The following is a 19,480-nucleotide window of genomic DNA, read 5'->3' on the forward strand; positions in this document are numbered from 1 at the left end:
AGATAGTAGCATTGCCCCTTTATTATTTTTATTTTTTTCTTTTATTTTTTTTCTTTTCTTTTTTTCTTTTTTTTCTTTGGCCTTTCTTTTTTCCTTTTGGCCGTTCTTCTTTTTTCTTTCATTTTGGGCAATGCTCCAATAATGATGATCATCACACTTTTATTGATTACAACACATGAATTACAACTCGAAACTAGAACAAGATATGACTCTATATGAATGCCTTCGGCGGTGTACCGGGATGGTGCAATAAATCAAGAGTGACATGTATAAAAATTATGCATGGTGGCCTTGCCACAAATACGATGTCAACTACATGATCATGCAATGACAATATGACAAAAGTAATGTATGTCATGATGATGATGAACGGAACGGTGGAAAGTTGCATGGCAATATATCTCGGAATGGCTATGGAAATGCCATAAATAGGTAGGTATGGTGGCTGTTTTGAGGAAGATATAAGGAGGTTTATGTGTGATAGAGCGTATCATATCACGGGGTTTGGATGCACCAGTGAAGTTTGCACCAACTCTCAAGGTGAGAAAGGGCAATGCACGGTACCGAAGAGGCTAGCAATGATGGAAAGGTAAAAGTGCGCATAATTCATGGACTCAACATTAGTCAAAAGAACTCATATACTTATTGAAAAAAATTTAGAAGTCATCAAAAACCAAGCACTATGTGCATGCGCCTAGGGGGATAGATTGGTAGGAAAAGACCATCGCTCGTCCCCGACTGCCACTCATAAGGATGCACAAGCCAGGTACACTTCATGCTTCAAATTTGTTACACAACTTTAACCATACGTGCATGCTACGAGACTTGCTAACTTCAACACAAGCATTCTTTAAATTCATAATCACCCAACTAGCATGACTTTAATATCACTACCTCCCTATCTCAAAACAATTATCAAGTATCAAGTTGACCATAGCATCCAATTCACTTCCTATGATAGTTTTTATTATACCCAACTTGGATGCTCATCATTCTAGGACCAATTTATAACCGTAGCAAATACCGTGCTGTTCTAAAAGACTCTCAAAATAATATAAGTGAAGCATGAGAGATCAATAATTTCTTCAAAATTAATCCACCGCCGTGCTCTAAAAGATATAAGTGAAGCACTAGAGCAAAAACTAGCTAGCTCAAAAGATATAAGTGAAGCATATAGAGTATTCTAATAAATTTCAATCAAGTAGGCTTCTCCCAAAAGGTGTGTTACAGCAAGGATGATTGCGGTAAACTAAAAAGCAAAGACTAATATAATACATGACGCTCCAAGCAAAACACATATTATGTAGCAAATAAAAATATAGCTCCAAGTAAAGTTACCAATGAACGAAGAAGAAAGACGGGATGCCTTCCGGGGGCATCCCCAAGCTTAGGATTTTGCCACCCTTTATTCTATAGTCCATCGAATCTTTACCCAAAACTTGAAAACTTCACAACACAAAACTCAATAGGAAATCTCATAAGCTCCGTTAGTTCATAAGCTCCGTTAGTGAAAGAAAACAAAACCATCACATAAGGTACTATAATGAACTCATTCTTTATTTATATTTGTGTTAAACCTACTGTATTCCAAGTTCTCTATGGTTCATACCCTTACATACTAGCCATAGATGCATCAAAATAAGCAAACAACACACGAAAAACAGAATCTGTCAAAAACAGAACAGTCTGTAGCAATCTGCAACTAACGCAAACTTCTGGAACTTTACAAATCCTACCGAAATAGGAAGTGCTAAACAATTTGTTTATTGAACATCAGCAAAAAGAATCAATGCAAAATCTCGTTTTTGTGATTTATTTAATTTTTTCTCGTGAGCGCAAAGTTTCTGTTTTTCAGCAGAATCAAATCAACTCATATCATAGGTTATCCTATAGGTTCTACTTGGCACAAACACTAAATAAAACATGAAAACACATCTAAACAGAAAGTAGAAACAAAGTTTATTACTAAACAGGAACAAAAACAAGAAACACAAAGAAAATTGGGTTGCCTCCCGACTAGCGCTATCGTTTAACGCCCCTAGCTAGGCATAAAAGCGAAGATAGATCTAAGTAGTGCCATCTTTGGCACTTGATTCATAGGTAGCTCGCATGATAGATTCATAATTTAATTTGACTTTCTTTCTTGGAAAGTGCTCCATGCCTTTATTTAATGGAAATTGGAATCTAATATTCTCTTCCTTCATATCAATAATCGCACCAATCGTTCTAAGGAAAGGTCTACCAAGAATAATAGGGCAAGAAAGATTGCAATCTATATCAAGAACGATAAAATCAACGGGCACCAAATTTCTATTAGAAACAATTAGAACATCATTGATCCTTCCCATTGGCTTTTTAATGGTGGAATCCACAAGGTGCAAATTTAAAGAGCAATCATCAAGATCATGGAAACCTAGAATATCATATAAAGTTTTCGGAATTGTGGAAACACTAGCACCCAAATCACACAAGGCAAAACACTCATAATCTTTAATTTTAATCTTTATAGTCGGTTCCCACTCATCATTAAGTTTCCTAGGTATAGAAACTTCCAAATTAAGTTTTTCATTGAAAGATTGCATCAAGGCATCAACAATATGTTTGGTAAAGGCTTTATTCTAAGTATAAGCATGAGGAGAATTAACAACAGATTGCAACAAGGAAATGCAAATTTCTAAAGAACAATTATCATAATCAAAATCCTTGAAATCCAAGATAGTGGGTTCAATACTATTTAAAGTCATGACCTCTCCAATCCCACTTTTACCAAGTTTAGCATCAAGATCTAAAAACTCTGAAATCTTGGGACGCCTTCTAAATAAAGTTGACTCATCTCCATTCCCATTATTATCAAGATTCATATTTAAAAATAAAGATCTAATAGGGGACACATCAATAACTTTAAGCTCTTCATCATTATTTTCATGGAAACTAGAAGAACACGCTTTTATAAATCAATCTTTCTTAGCACGCAATCTAGCGGTTCTTTCTTTGCATTCGTCAATGGAACTTCTCATAGCTTTGAGAGACCCATTGATATCATGCTTAGGATAAGAAGATATAAGTTTGAGAGAATCAACATCAAGCGAAAGTCTATCAACGTTCCTAGTCAAACCATCAACTTTGAGCATTTTTTCTTCAAGCAAATCATTAAAATTCTTTTGAGAGATCATAAATTCTTTCACACTGTTTTCAAAATCAGAGGGCATCTTATTAAAATTACCATAAGAATTATTGTAGGAATTTCCATAATTATTAGAGGAATTGCTAGGGAACGGTCTAGGATTAAAGTTTCCTCTATAAGCATTTTTTCCAAAATTATTCCTACCAACAAAATTTACATCCATAGATTCATTATTATTCTCAATCAAGGTAGATAAAGGCATATCATTGGGATCAATAGAAGAACTCTTAGTAGCAAAAAATCTCATAAGCTCATCCATCTTTCCACTCAAAACATTAATTTCTTCTATAGCATGCACTTTTTTACTAGTAGATCGTTCGGTGTGCCATTGAGAATAATTAGCCATAATATTGTCAAGAATTTTCGTAGCATCTCCTAACGTGATTTCCATAAACGTGCCTCTGGCAGCCGATCTAAAAGATTTCTAGAAGCAAAATTCAATCCGGCATAAAAATTTTGTATGATCATCCATAAATTCAAACCATGAGTAGGGCAATTGTGAATCATCAATTTCATTCTTTCCCAAGATTGGGCAACATTCTCATGATCAAGTTGTTTAAAATTCATAACATCGTTCCTAAGCGAGATGATCTTAGTAGGAGGAAAATACTTAGAGATAAAAGCATCTTTGCACTTGTTCCAAGAATCAATACTACTTCTAGGCAAAGACGAAAACCAAACTTTAGCATGGTCTCTAAGTGAAAACAGAAATAACTTCAATTTAACAATACCATTATCCGTATCTTTTTTCTTTTGCATCTCACACAAATCAACAAAGTTATTTAGATGAGTAGCAACATCTTCACTAGGAAGGCCGGAGAATTGATCTTTCATAACAAGATTCAGCAAAGCAACATTGATTTCACAAGACTCAACATCATTAAGAGGAGCAATCGGAGTACTAAGGAAATCATTATTATTGGTGTTGGAGAAATCACACAATTTGGTATTATCTTGCGCCATGGCGACAAGTAATCCAACACACAAGCAAACAGAAAAAGGCAAGCGAAAGAGAGAGGAAGAAGAAGACAAATGGAAATGACAGGACATTGGGAAAGAGAGGGCGAATAAAACGGCAAGGGTGAAGTGGGGGAGAGGGAACAAGAGGCAAATGGCAAATAATGTAAATGCGAGGGAGATGAGTTTGTGATGGGTACTTGGTATGTCTTGACTTGAGCGAAGACCTCCCCGGCAATGGCGCCAGAAATCCTTCTTGCTACGTCTTGAGGTTGCGTTGGTTTTCCTTGAAGAGGAAAGGGTGATGTAGCACAGTAGCGTAAGTATTTCCCTCAGTTTTTTAGAACCAAGGTATCAATCCAGTAGGAGGCTCCTCACAAGTCCCACGAACCTACACAAACAAACAAAGAACTCGCAACCAAAGCGATAAAGGGGTTGTCAATCCCTTCACGCCACTTGCAAAAGTGGGATCTGATAGAGATAATGTGATAAGATAAATATATTTTTGGTATTTTATAATATAGATGCAGAAAATAAAGATGCAAATAAAAGTAGATTGGAAACTTATATGATAAAAGATAGACCCGGGGGCCATAGGTTTCACCAGAGGCTTCTCTCAAGATAGCATAAGTATTACGGTGGGTGAACAAATTACTGTCGAGCAATTGATAGAAAAGCGAATAATTATGAGATTATCTAGGCATGATCATGTATATAGGCATCACGTCCGTAACAAGTAGACCGACTCCTGCCTGCATCTACTACTATTACTCTACACATCGACCGCTATCCAGCATGCATCTAGAGTATTAAGTTCATAAGAAGAGAGTAACGCATTAAGAAAGATGGCATGATGTAGAGGGATAAACTGAAGCAATATGATATAAACCCCATCTTTTTATCCTCGATGGCAACAATACAATACGTGCCTTGCAACCTTTTCTGTCACTGGGTAAGGACACCACAAGATTGAACCCAAAGCTAAGCACTTCTCCCATGGCAAGAAAGATCAATCTAGTAGGCCAAACCAAATCGATAATTCCAAGAGACTTGCAAAGATAACTCAATCATACATAAAAGAATTCAGAGAAGATTCAAATATTATTCATAGATAAACTTGATCATAAATCCACAATTCATCGGATCTCGACAAACGCACCGCAAAAAGAGATTACATCGAATAGATCTCCACAAGAGAGGGGGAGAACATTGTATTGAGATCCAAAAAGAGAGAAGAAGCCATCTAACTAATAACTATGGACCCAAAGGTCTATGGTAAACTACTCACAACTCATTGGAGGGGCTATGGTGTTGATGTAGAAGCCCTCCATGGTGGATCCCCCCTCCGGCAGAACGCCGGCGACGGCTCCAAGATGGGATCTCGCGGATACAGAAGGTTACGGTGGTGGAAATATTTCTTCGGTGGCTCCCTGGATGTTTTCGGGGTATGTAGGCTTATATAGGAGGAAGAAGTATACCGTTGGCCGCCCGAGGGGCCCATGAGACAGGGGCGCGCCTAGGAGGGCTGGGCGCGCCCTCCTATCTCGTGGCCGCCTTGGCTGCTTCTTGGCTTGCACTCCAAGTCCTTTGGATCACGTTCGTTCCAAAAATCACGCTCCCGAAGGTTTCATTCCGTTTGGACTCCGTTTGATATGCCTTTTCTTCAAAATACTGAAATAGGCAAAAAAACAGCAACACGGGCTGGGCCTCCGGTTAGTACGTTAGTCCCAAAAATGATATAAATGTGTAAAATAAAGCCCATAGACATCCAAAACAGGTAATATAATAGCATGGAACAATCAAAAATTATAGATACGTTGGAGACGTATCAAAGTCTTACATATATGGCGGTTTACCCCTACGGGCCTTAAGTTGCCGTTGGGCTTGGGCTCTTGCAGCTGAACCGCGATCTTCAATATCCTCACGGGATTCATATCATGAATCACCATAGGTATAACCCGGTCTCCTGGGCGGGTCATACCTAATAGTTATATCCCCAACAAATACATATGTGAACTATTGGTGTTAAATCACATGGCAATGTAAACTAGATTATTGACTCTAGTGCAAGTGGGAGACTGAAGGAAATATGCCCTAGAGGCAATAATAAAGTTGTTATTTATATTTCCTTATATCATGATAAATGTTTATTATTCAAGCTAGAATTGTATTAACCAAAAACTTAGTACATGTGTGAATACCTTCCTTCTTAGGGACACGGTGAACAGGGCTTACCCACTGGCTACCAACAATAGGATAAATTATACCTGCCTCCAGAAGCTTTAGTATTTCATTTCTTACCACTTCTTTCATCTTAGGATTTAACCATCGTTGACGATCAACAACTGGTTTAGCATCTTTCTCCAATTTTTTTTGTGATGGCATAGAGTGGGACTAATGCCCTTAAGATCATCAAGAGTATATCCAATAGCAGCACAGTGCTTCCTCAGAGTTTTCAATAATTTTTCTTCTTCATGCTCTGAAAGGTTAGCACTAATAATAACAGGATATATCTTCTTTTCATACATATAAGCATATTTAAGAGTACCAGGTAATTGTTTAAGCTCAAACACGGGATATCCCATGGGTGGAGGAGGTGAAGGAAATATGCCCTAGAGGCAATAATAAAGTTGTTATTTATATTTCCTTATATCATGATAAATGTTTATTATTCACGCTAGAATTGTATTAACCGGAAACTTAGTACATGTGTGAATACATAGACAAAACAAAGTGTACCTAATATGTCTCTACTTGACTAGCTTGTTAACCACAGATGGTTATGTTTCCTGACCATAGACATGTGTTGTCATTTGATGAACGGGATCACATCATTAGAGAATGATGTGATGGACAAGACCCATCAGTTAGCTTAGCATTATGATTGTTACAGTTTCATTGCTACTGCTTTCTTTATGACTTATACATGTTCCTCAGACTATGAGATTATGCAACTGCTGAATACCGGAGGAACACCTTGTGTGCTATCAAACGTCACAACGTAACTGAGTGATTATAGAGATGCTCTACAGGTGTCTCCAAAGGTGTTTGTTGGATTGGCATAGATCGAGAATAGGATTTGTCACTCCGTGTATCGGAGAGGTATCTCTAGGCCCTCTCGGTAATGCTCATCATTATAAGCCTTGCAAGCAATGTGACTAATGAGTTAGTTGCGGGATGAAGCATTACAGAACGAGTAAAGATACTTGTCGGTAACGAAATTGAACTAGGTATGATGATACCGACGATCGAGTCTCGGGCAAGTAACATACCGATGACAAAGGGAACAACATATGTTGTTATGCGTTTTGACCGATAAAGATCTTCGTAGAATATGTAGGAGCCAAAATGAGCATCCAGGTTCCTCTATTGGTTATTGATGGGAGATGTGTCTCGATCATGTCTACATAGTTCTCGAACCCGTAGGGTCCGCACGCTTAACGTTCGATGATGATTTGTATTATGAGTTATGTGTTTTCGATGATCGAAGTTTGTTCAGAGTCCCGGATGAGATCACGGATGTGACGATGAGTCTTGAAATGGTTGATACATAAAGTTTGACATATTTGAAGGCTATGTTCGGACATCGGAAAGGTTTCGGATAGGTTCGGGCATTTTTTGGAGTACCGGGAGGTTACTGGACCCCCCCGGGGGATTAACGAGCCTTCATGGGCCTTAGTGGAAAAGAGGAGGCAGCGGCTAGGTGGAGGCGTGCGCTCCTTAGCCCAAACCGAATTGGACTAGGGGGGGGGGGCGCCCTCCCTTTCCTCCTTCTCCTCCACCTCTTTCCCTCTCTCCCTCTCTTGGAAAAGGAGGGAGACTCCAACTAGGATTGAGAATCCTAGTTGGACTCCCCCTATGGCGCGCCCCTCCTAGGTTGCCGGTGTCCTCCCTCCCTCCTTTATATACGGGGGCAGGGGGCACCCCAAAGCACAACATACAATTTCCTAGCCATGTGCGGTGCCCCCCTCCATAGTTTAACACCTCGGTCATATCATCGTAGTGCTTAGATGAAGCCCTGCCGGTAACGTCATCAACACCGTCGCCACACTATTGTGCTGACGGAACTCTCCCTCGTCCTCAACTGGATCAAGAGCTCGAGGGATGTCCTCGTGATGAACGTGTGCTGAACATGGAGGTGCCGTACGTTCGGTACTTGGATCGGTTGGATCGTGAAGACATTCGACTACATCAACCGTGTTACTAAACGCTTCCGCTTTCGGTCTACGAGGGTACGTGGACACTCTCTCCCGTCTCGTTGCTATGCATCTCCTAGATAGATCTTGCGTGATCGTAGGAAAATGTTGAATTACTACGTTCCCCAACCGGAGGATCCCATAGGATTTCAACAGGCAAGTTGTGTTTCAAAATAGGTCCCTGGTTAAAGAATACTTCATCTATTTCCCTTCTTTTATTCATAAACATATCATTTTCATGCTCTAGCAAATATTGTTCTAAAGGTTCATTAGGAGGCACGGCAATAGAAGCAAGATCAATAATGTCATCCTTACTAGGAATTCTTTATCATGGGGCTGTCTACGAAATTTAGCAAAATTAAAGTCATGAGACATATCCCCTAAGCCAAGAGTAACAATATCCTTTTCGCAGTCTATTTTTAGCATTAACAGTATTCAAGAAGGGTCTACCAAATATAATGGGACAAAAGTCATCTTGTGGGGAACCAAGAACAAGAAAATTAGTAGGATATTTAATTTTCCCACACAAGACTTCAACATCTCTAACAATCCCTAATTGGTGAAATAGTGTCTCTATTGGCAAGCTTAATAGTAACATTAATATCTTCTATCTCAGCAGGTGCAATATCATGCATAATTTCTTTGTATAAGGAATGAGATATTGAACTCACACTAGCACCCATATCACATAAGACATGATAACAATGATCTCCTATTTTAACAAAAACAATAGGCATGCCAACAATTGGTCTATGTTTATTTTTAGTATCGGGTTTAGCAATTCTAGCAGCTTCATCACAGAAATAAATAACATGCCCATCAATATTATCGACCAAGAGATCTTTAACCATATCAATACTAGGTTCAAATTTAATTTGTTCAGGGGGTGTAGGTGTTCTAGTATTACTCTTACGAATCACAGTTGAAGCTTTAGCATGATCCTTTATTCTAAAGGGAAAGGTGGTTTCTCAATATAAGCAGTAGGAACAATAGGATCCACATTATAAGTAATAGTTTCTTCTTCAACTTTACTAGGTTATACTACTTTTACTTCAATGGGAGGATGCTATTTAAACCACTTCTCCTTAGGGAGATCAACATGAGTAGCAAATGATTCACAGAAAGAAGCTACTATCTTAGAGTCAAGTCCATATTTAGTGTTAAATTCATGAAAAGCATCAGTATCCATAAAAGATTTAACACAATCAAACTTTGGGGTTATACCTGACTCCTTACCTTCGTCAAGTTCCCAATCTTCAGAGTTGCATTTAATTCTTCCCAACAAATCCCATTTGAATTCAATAGTCTTCATCATAAAAGAACCAGTACAAGAAGTATCGAGCATGGAACGATCATTATGAGAAAGCCGAGTATAAAAATTTTGAATACTAATTTCTCTCGAGAGCTCATGATTGGGGCATGAATATAACATTGACTTAAGCCTCCCCCAAGCTTGAGCGACACTTTCTCCTTCACGAGGCCAAAAATTATATATATAATTACAATACGATGAACCAAAAGCATAGGATAGAACTTCTGATGAAATTCCAATTTCAATCGATTGTAGGTCCATGATCCAATATCATCACATAGCCTATACCATGTCAATGCCTTTCCCTTAAAAGATAAAGGGAAGACCTTCTTTTTGACAACATACTCGGGCATACCTGCAAGCTTAAATAATCCACAAACTTCATCCACATAGATTAGGTGCATATCAGGATGTAATGTTCCATCTCCTGTATAGGGATTAGCTAGCAGTTTCTCTATCATACCCGAAGGAATTTCAAAGTAAATATTTTCAGTAGGTTCAGTAGGTTGAGGAGTAACTCTTTGCACTTCTGGTCGGGGTGAAGATACCCCAAACAAGCCCCTCAAAGGATTATTTTCCATAGTAACAAGTGACAGTAAATTTCAGCACACTATATAAATGTTTCCTTACCAAATTCCACTTACCAAAGGCGCTTTGATCCCCGGCAACGGCACCAGAAAAGAGTCTTGATGACCCACAATTATAGGGTATCTATCATAGTCCTTTTGATAAGTAAGAGTGTCAAACCCAGCGAGGAGCAGAAGGAAATAACAAGCGGTTTTCAGTAAGGTATTTTCTGCAAGCACTGAAATTATCGGTAACAGATAGTTTTGTGATAAGGTAATTTGTATCGGGTAACAAGTAACAAAAGTAAACAAGGTGCAGCAAGGTGGCCCAATCCTTTTTGTAGCAAAGGACAAGCCTGAACAAACTCTTATATAAAATAAAGCACTCCCGAGGATACATGGAAATTATTGTCAAGCTAATTTTCATCATGCTCATATGATTCGCATTCGTTACTTTGATAATTTGATATGTGGGTGGACCGGTGCTTGGGTATTGTCCTTACTTGGACATGCCTCCCACTTATGATTAACCCCTCTTGCAAGCATCCGCAACTACGAACCTAACCATAGCATGAAACATATGGATCCAAATCAGCCCCTTACGAAGCAATGCATAAACTAGGGTTTAAGATTCTGTCACTCTAGCAACCCATCATCTACTTATTACTTCCCAATGCTTTCCCCTATGCCCAAATCACGGTGAAGTGTCATGTAGTCGACGTTCACATAACACCACTAGAGGAGAGACAACATACATCTCATCATAATATCAAATGAATACCAAATTCAGATTTAGAAACGTTATAACCGAGCACTCTAGGAGGCCTCCTACGCTATCAGACTCATGAGCCATCGGATTTTGTACTATAGACGTCGCTGGCCGTCCGATTCACTCTCATTCCCGTCATCCCGCAAAAGTCACCGCAATCTGGGCCAGATGTCGAAAGGGGATGCTACTCAGGTAGCATTTTTCAAGGCCTGTGGCTAACCAGGCTCGTAGTGGGCTGGTGTGTGCAACTCCTTCCCCTCCCCTTGCTGGCGAAGCGGCAGCGCTCCTCTCGATCCTTCATGGTGGCGGCAACGTCCAACCACACTAATCCGCTGGTCCACAAGTCAAAGTCAAATCAGGTCAAAGAAACGCGAGAGACACGATGCGCTCACCATCTTCCCTCTTCCCGCACCTCCTTCGCCTCCTCCAGTGGAGGGATCACGTGTGCGAGGTCCCCCGAGATCCTTTGCGGGCGTGGTGGCGGTTCTCTGTTTCGGCCACCAAGGATGCTGGGGTGGGCGGTGGGGTGGCGGTGCAGAGTGGCGGTGGCTGCAGTACGGGCGAGACGGGCCGGCGGCCGGACGGGAGGATCACTTGGGCGCCACTATGCAGTTGAAAGAAAAAACAGTGGTCGGGCTACCTTCCGTTTGATTGGATTCGATCCAAAATTGTCCTTTTCTTTTCAAGCTACGAGTAGATGTATTTGGAATTGGAAACAGATCTCGTGATTACTTGATTTTTTTATTTAATTTGGCTTGTTTGCCTGCTTCAGTGACTACATGATTCGTTGCTTGGCGGAGACCGCCATTGCGGTTGTGCACAACACGAATGGCTTCTGGTTCTCATCCATGGGGATGCGGCCAGAGGGGAGCTCCTCGCAGGATGTGGTGACAACTGAAATAAATTGCACTAGTTCATGTTGTCGACAGTGAAGAAAAATAAACTACATGTTTTACTGGATGAGATTGTTGTGCACTTGTTCGATGGAATGCCAAACACAGGTGATGGCCTATTTGTGGTTCTTCTTCTAAACTTCATTTGTAGAAGTTGCAGAAAAAAATGAGTTTAATTGTTGCTCTGAGCATTCCATTGACTCATGTGTTTCCAAAAGGAGAGCAAGAAAATCTCTACTCCTAATGGAGCAGTTGGTAGTCTCGTTTCCAGGTTTTTTTTCGTCCCACCTCATCCGGTTTTTTTTTGATACTTCTTTGGTATTTCCTTCCACCTCCCACCCGTTTCATTTCACTGGGTTTTTTCGTCCCTCCCCTACCCCACCGGTTTAGTTTCGCGTCACCCTCTCACACAACGAAAAAAATCTTAACGGATCATAACTTTCCATGCGTCACCCTCCCATCAATGCAATTTGATTTAGGAAACATATAATAAATTTTAAGGAAACAAATAACAGACTTTAAAGAAAAATCCAATTTTAAGGAAACAAATCAATCGATCCATCCAAATCAAACGATCCATCTCATCAATGCAATTTGCTTTAGGAAACATATAATGGATGTGAAGGAAACAAATAATAGACTATCTAAATCAATCGATCCATCCCATCAATGCAATTTGATTTAGGAAACATATAATAAATTTTAAGGAAACAAATAACAGACTTTAAAAAAAATCCAATTTTAAGGAAACAAATCAATCGATCCATCCAAATCAAACGATCCATCTCACCAATGCAATTTGCTTTAAGAAACATATAATGGATGTGAAGGAAACAAATAATAGACTATCCAAATCAATCGATCCATCCCATCAATGCAATTTGATTTAGGAAACATATAATAAATTTTAAGAAAACAAATAACAGACTTTAAAAAAAATCCAATTTTAAGGAAACAAATCAATCGATCCATCCAAATCAAATGATCCATCTCATCAATGCAATTTGCTTTAGGAAACATATAATGGATGTGAAGGAAACAAATAATAGACTATCCAAATCAATCGATCCATCCCATCAATGCAATTTGATTTAGGAAACATATAATAAATTTTAAGAAAACAAATAACAGACTTTAAAGAAAAATCCAATTAACTAATCTCTACTCTTAAAGGCCCCTCGATTGATTTTTGTCCCTCGCTTCCTTTCCCAGCACTTATACAATGGAAGGAATTATAATCCACCTATTTGTTCTCCTATATATCCGTGCAGGCAACACAACATAAACCGGTGAAAAAACACTCACCTCGCACGTCCCCCTGCCTGCAATCCCGAAACGCCGCCATCGCTCCAGGCTCCAGCCTCCGCCGTTCTACATCTTGCCCCTCTCCAACCTCAGAGACCTCCGCCACCGCCGCCATCTCGGAACCCCAGTTCAGGGCAGGACTCAGAGAGGGTGTGGCTGTGGACGACGCTACCGCCGTCGCAGAACCCTAGGGCAGGGCGTGGTCGCGTTGCGGGCAGCGCGAGCGGCCGTGCGTCTCCCCCGTCAGGCTGTCCTCGGCAGGAACTCGGGACCTCCTCCTGACAGAGCTAAGGCCCTCCGAGGTCCAAGTCGCTGTGCGGCGTGCACAGTAATCTCCCCGGCCTACTCTGTCTTCACGTCAATGCTCATGTGCTCCGACCCTCCCCGACCCCTCCCAGCAAGCAGCAGAGTCTCTCGGGTTCGAGCTCCACCGGGCCGCCGGCGGCGGCGTCCATGTTCGTTGGGCGGAGCACAACGCTAGGTTTGAAATTCACCATGATGCTACTGATGAGGCTCTCCTTCTCCTTTGTTTCGTCTGGGTTTTTTCGTCCCCCCTCCCACCACCCCATCTCATCTGGGTTTGAAATCAATAAGAGCAGCACAAAGTCTAGGTCCCTGTCTCGGTGGCAGACGGAAGGAGAAGAATGATTGATATGTATGAGAATATTAATATTGAACTCTAAAGTTAATGTGGCCCCGTTGCAACGCACGGGCGTTCTTCTAGTTAGAAGTAGAGAAACTGACTCAGACGAGTTCGGCCAAACCAAGGCACGGAGGCCATACTAGTTTCTAAAAGAAACGACATTGTCGAAGCGGTATATACGCTGTAAAGTTGCAGAGATAGAATTTTTTACCTTGCACCTCATGTTATTTCTACAAATACATCTTAAAGGTATTACTCCCATCTTATCAAAAGTTACAACTCGCTTATCATACTTGTGTAAAGATTCACATTCATATTTTTTTGCTTGACGTGTCGTAAGTGTTACATGGTATTGTCTTGAGCATTCCAAGCGGCAACACTTCATGTTTGTAGTTTCGAAGACATTTCATGTTTGTTCGTATTATTATAGTTTTTCATGTTTTTGTTAATTGAATTCCATGTGTTTTGATGGAGTAGACTTGCATTTGTACATAAAAAATAGACCTTAAATGTTCGCCCCGGCTAATTTCAGTTCCTGGATCTGCCACTATCCTGCACCAGCCGACATACCCAACGACCTCACGAGCCCGCAAGTATTACACCCCCATTTCTCACTCAACGGCTCCCCCCAATAGTTCTTTTCATATGTGCTTTAGTTGCAACAATTGAATTGCCATTTGATCTACGTAATGCTTGGCACTCCATATAAACTGATTTTATGTAGTTTTCTCTTGACCAACCAGTGCATGAGGATGCCAGCAAAATGAGGAATATGTATAAAGACTATTTGAATATTAATTTTTGGGGGGAGGGGTCTAATGATAGTTCACTTTCCTGGTTTGCAGAGCAGAAAATGTTCTAAACAAAATTCATATGGTGCAAATTATCTGTGTTGCATCCTTCTGCCACCTTGAGGGTGCTTTTCGTCAGAGGAAACAAGAGTTAGGTTTGCTATCATGGAGTTATCTATCAGCCTTAATTTTTTTTACTACACTTGGCCTTACTAATACTATTATTTATCTGGAAGCTAATTAGTCCTAATAAGGCTAAATGGCTCATATCTAATCAAAGCTTCAACCTAAGATATAGTAGGATTTGGGCCTAAATTACAAGTTGGAAGAGACTCAAACTCTAAATAGACTGCTCAAGACCATTGGGCATTGATCGGCGAGTAATGGCACAATATGTAGATATAAAGAATGCTAAAAAGAGCTCTGCCATCTTCTATGTAAAAATTGGTGAAGTTCTTATATTTTACCTAAGTTCCTATTTTCTTATGTTTGGTGCCTTCAAATTTTCCACCTATCTGTTGTTGGTTAGGTCAGACCATATGCTTCTCATGGCATGCCCACTCGAAATCCCTCCAATCCAAATCAAATTACCACATATGCTCATTATTTTGCCAAATCCATTTTTATACTTTGTGACCCGTTTAAATTTTTTCATATGGGTCATAGGTACTGATTGAAGTACTACTTGTTATTTCAAAAAAAAAACATGTGTGAATCATCTTAATTTGACATATCTTAGGGTTACTTAGTTCATATTTCAGTTTTGTAACTATTGCCGATGTGTATTTATAGTAATACCTATCATTTTATTGTCAAAATGGACGGGCATGGCAACGCACGCCATCATGATCTAGTGATTACTTATAACAAGACTTCTTCCATGTCCTCAGGAACAAATGTAACTACTCACAAAGCATATTCATGTTCATAATTAGAGGAGTATTAATAAGCATTAAGGATCTGAACATATGATCTTCCACCGAATAAACCAACTAGCATCAACTACAAGGAGTAATCAACACTACTAGCAAACCACATGTACCAATCTAAGGTTTTGAGACAAAGACCGGATATAAGAGATGAACTAGAGTTTGAGAGGATATGGTGCTAGTGAAGATGTTGATGGAGATTGAACCCCTCTCGATGAGAGGATCCATGGTGATGGCGATGGCGATGATTTCCCCCTCCCGGAGGGATGTTTCCCCGGCAGAACAGCACTGCTGGAGCCCTAGATTGGCCTTGCCTAGGTTCTGCCTCGAGACGGCGACGCTTCGTCCTGAAAACTTCTCTCTGATTTTTTCCAGGATAAAAGACACCATATGGCAGAAGATGGACGTCGGGGGCCTGCTAGGGGGCCCACGAGGCAGGGGGCGTGCGCCCTGGGGGGTAGGGCGCGCCCTCCACCCTCGTGGCTGACTGGTGGCCCCCCTTTGGTGCTTTGTTCGCCCAATATTTTAAATATATTTCAAAACTGATCTCCGTGAAGTTTCAGGACTTTTGGAGTTGTGCAGAATAGGTCTCTAATATTTGCTCATTTTCCAGTTCAGAATTCCAACTGCCGGCATTCTCCCTCTTCATGTAAACCTTATAAAATAAGAGAGAAAAGCCATAAGTATCGTGATATAACGTGTAATAACAGTCCATAATGCAATAAATATTGATATAAAAACATGATGCAAAATGGGCGTATCAAGGACATGCTCGGGTGTTGAAGAGAAGTCAATGGGTGTTTGAGTTATGCTTTTACATACGCTATTTTTATCTACTGCAGCACGAGACGGAAGTTGGTGTGTGTGCGCAATGTTTTTGGGTCTTTTTCTTGTAACAAATTCTTTACATGTTGCCCGCCTGAGCTTTTTATGTTCTTAAAACAAAAAGAATCTTTATTTCGCTTACAAAAAATAGAAAATATTTTTTACTTAAATTATCTATGTTGCAACATTTTATCATGATTTTATTATATTAAATAGTGATTCATTTCATATGCACAAAATATGCTGCTTCTGCTTATTTGGAGTGTTGCGGTCATTTTTTTTTTGCAAAATTTGTTGAACAAAGAAAAAGTTGTATGTTGCATAGGTACAAAAAATGCATCAGACTTTAGTAGGATCGTTTGATGAAAACCATTTGGAAACAATGTAAATTGTCAATGATGTGAATACAATTGCAACCAATTATAAGAGGGGAGCTCGCCTAGTGGCACACTTGTATGTTAGTTGAGGCATCTTGAAGATTTTAAAAAATAGAAAAAAAATTGTGGGATACAACGTAAACAACCACTATAAGGGTTATGTGTAACATTTTCCCTAATTTCATGTGCAAGTTGGCTCATACTTCAGTCTAGGGATATGGCCCAAATAGGATAAAAAAATTGGGGGGGGGGGGGGTTGTCAGATTTTCCTTCCCTGTGGAGATTGTGCATACTTGATGGGTGTGGCTAGAACTCAGTTGAGTGACGTCAATGTTACGGTGTTATGAGTGGCATGGCTACATGCTACAGTCAGTGACGAAAAATGTTGCAAGCAATGACGACAGACGCTACATTCGTTGTGCCTAAATGCTGCAACCATAAATGGCGGATGATGCGACTGGTGGGACGACGTGCTACAATCGACGATGGAAGATGTTGTGCCCGGTGAGACGACATGCCGCAACCAGCAAGATAGATGCTGCAACCGGCAGAAAGATATGTTGCAAACTGTGGGACAAAATGTTGTGAGGTCTGTTGGACGGTGCTCAGTCCAGCACGAATCTCCATGCAAAGGTCTAACGGCTATGCAGTCGACTAAGACTTGGTTAAATCTCAGTAGATTGAGTTTTAGCAAGCCCGGTACTTGATCTATATTCATAGTGTCGGCCACAGAGGTGAAAATAAACGATCAAATTTGAAGAAAAATAATTAAAAAAAACTATTATATATCCGTTGCTCTTTTTTTTTCAGGAATATTTCCCGCACTTCTGCATACTGTACATATTAAGCAGCCTACTCCACCAAGAAATGACCGTCTCATCTTAATCCCCCAAATAAATGAATTAATGAAATCCAAGCACACCCAGGAATGGAGCCACATGAGTCGCCCTCGTTGAATCAATCCGAGATGCTACTATCCACCCTTGCAATCTTCAATTTCTTCACACTCGCCAGGAATAGCCTGCCCAAAGAATCATTAAGGAAAATAATTATTTAAGATTTCCACAAAGATCCTCTAAAAATAAGTTTGACAAAGATGTGGAGCGCAATTTAATTTGATTCCCTGAAGTATCATCCACACGTTTTGCATCACTGGTCGATAGTTCAAACTCAAGTCTGTGGAATTATTGTGAGATGGAAGAACTGATAAGTCTGAAATTCAGAATGAAGCCAAATAGACGTACGCCCACGGCAGGTCGCCGGCCATCAACCAGTCCCCCTCCTGGTCTTGATAAGTGACAACATGGCGAGCCTGCTTCTCCCCAAGAACCACTCGGTGATCACGGCCGATAGTATCCGGATCTAGATTGAACAAACAAACTAAATATCAGAGAAGAAGTAGTACATGATCGATGGTCAGACAGTTAAATTTTGTTGTGATGACTTATATGAATGCTAGTCGCGTACGTATGATGGAGGCCTTGAACATGCGGCCTAGGATAGCGAGGAGGTCGTCGTAGCCGTCCAGCAGCAGCAGATCCAGCTTCCGGCCGATGGGGACGCCCTCCATGTACACCTTCACAAACAGCAACTGCTGCCCATGGCTGCCGCCGCCGCCGCCTGTCTCATACGCCGGACCCGCCGTTGTTGTCAGGGCGCTCCTAAGAAGACGGCAGGTTGGATGCGTCGGTTTATGTGCAGAGAGCCAGAGATCGACCGATGCAAAATGATGAACAAGAAGTTTAATTTCTGAGATAAAATCACGAGCCTGCAGAGACCTTGGAGTGGAAGCGGAGACGCCGTCAGCTGCGTGGAAGGAGGAGGAGCACGACCGCAGGCTGAGCCCGAGGTGAAGGTCCGTGCTTAGGCCCCTGTCGATCGCCGGCCGGTAGAAGGACGACGCCGTGGAGACCGTCGCCCGCGGCCCGCCGGCGCCACAGCTGTCCATGGAAGAAGAGGGGGCGGACGAGGACGGCTCCCTCGCCGCCTTGCACTCCATCAGACGAGAGTAGAGAGAGAGAGGGGAGAGGTGGCAGAAGAGAAGGGCGAGATTTATATGAGCGTGTGTACGAATGAAGGTGGATTTAGCAGTGACCGTGCGTGACTTTTTCTTCTTTCTTTTCGTTTCTTTGCGTCCGTGATCTAGGCAGGACTTCACGTGACGGTGGAGAATGTCGGGTCGTTACGGTGTGCACTCGAGTGCACGGCAACGTGACCGGCCACCGCCGAGATCTCCTGTGAGCGTACCCTGCTGGCCCCGTTGCCGTTGCCATTCGTCAACTCATCACCCTGCAGGCTCCACCAACCAACACGTTGGTCCTCGTCCCTTTCTGACAGCACCAACTACACTCATGGAGTCATGGGCATGACTCTCTAATCGATTGTTTCGACCATTGGCGATTTGGGGTGGAGGGTAATGAAACAGGCTCCAGTTAGCACCATGAATTAGAGAAAAGTGGAAACTTAAGAGACGACGCAACCAAGTGCTCGTACACACGTTTAACGTCGGTGCATGGATCACACGTACCTGCACTATTTGAATAGGTCCACCCTCATACACGGTACTTTTTTCGTCCCAAGATAAGTACTCCCTCGGTAAACTAACATAAGAGCGTTTATGTCACTACTTTAGTGTTCTAAACGCTCTTATATTAATTTACAGAGGGAGTATTATAATTTTAAAACGAGGAAGTAGTATATTTTTTTTAGAGAAAAGGCGATAGCCCGATTTTA

General features: G+C 41.1%; 1 protein-coding gene across 2 annotated transcripts; it reads right to left on the reverse strand.

The window, feature by feature from the left end:
• Positions 1–17,432: 17,432 nt before the first annotated feature.
• On the reverse strand, positions 17,433–18,827 carry LOC123087860 (auxin-responsive protein IAA8). Of its 2 annotated transcripts, XM_044509987.1 has the most exons (4): positions 18,526–18,822; positions 18,215–18,408; positions 17,992–18,109; positions 17,433–17,768 (listed from the first exon to the last, which is right to left on the reverse strand). In XM_044509987.1, exons 1-4 carry the CDS (start codon positions 18,744–18,746, stop codon positions 17,705–17,707), a joined length of 597 nt encoding a protein of 198 aa, XP_044365922.1. In that variant the 5' UTR covers positions 18,747–18,822; the 3' UTR covers positions 17,433–17,704. The 2 variants fall into 2 exon arrangements, with proteins under 2 accessions (XP_044365922.1, XP_044365916.1); XM_044509981.1 differs by having other exon boundaries at positions 18,215–18,827.
• Positions 18,828–19,480: the final 653 nt, after the last annotated feature.

The sequence above is a fragment of the Triticum aestivum genome, chromosome 1B (assembly GCF_018294505.1).
Source record: "Triticum aestivum cultivar Chinese Spring chromosome 1B, IWGSC CS RefSeq v2.1, whole genome shotgun sequence".
NCBI classification, from domain to species: Eukaryota; Viridiplantae; Streptophyta; class Magnoliopsida; order Poales; family Poaceae; genus Triticum; species Triticum aestivum.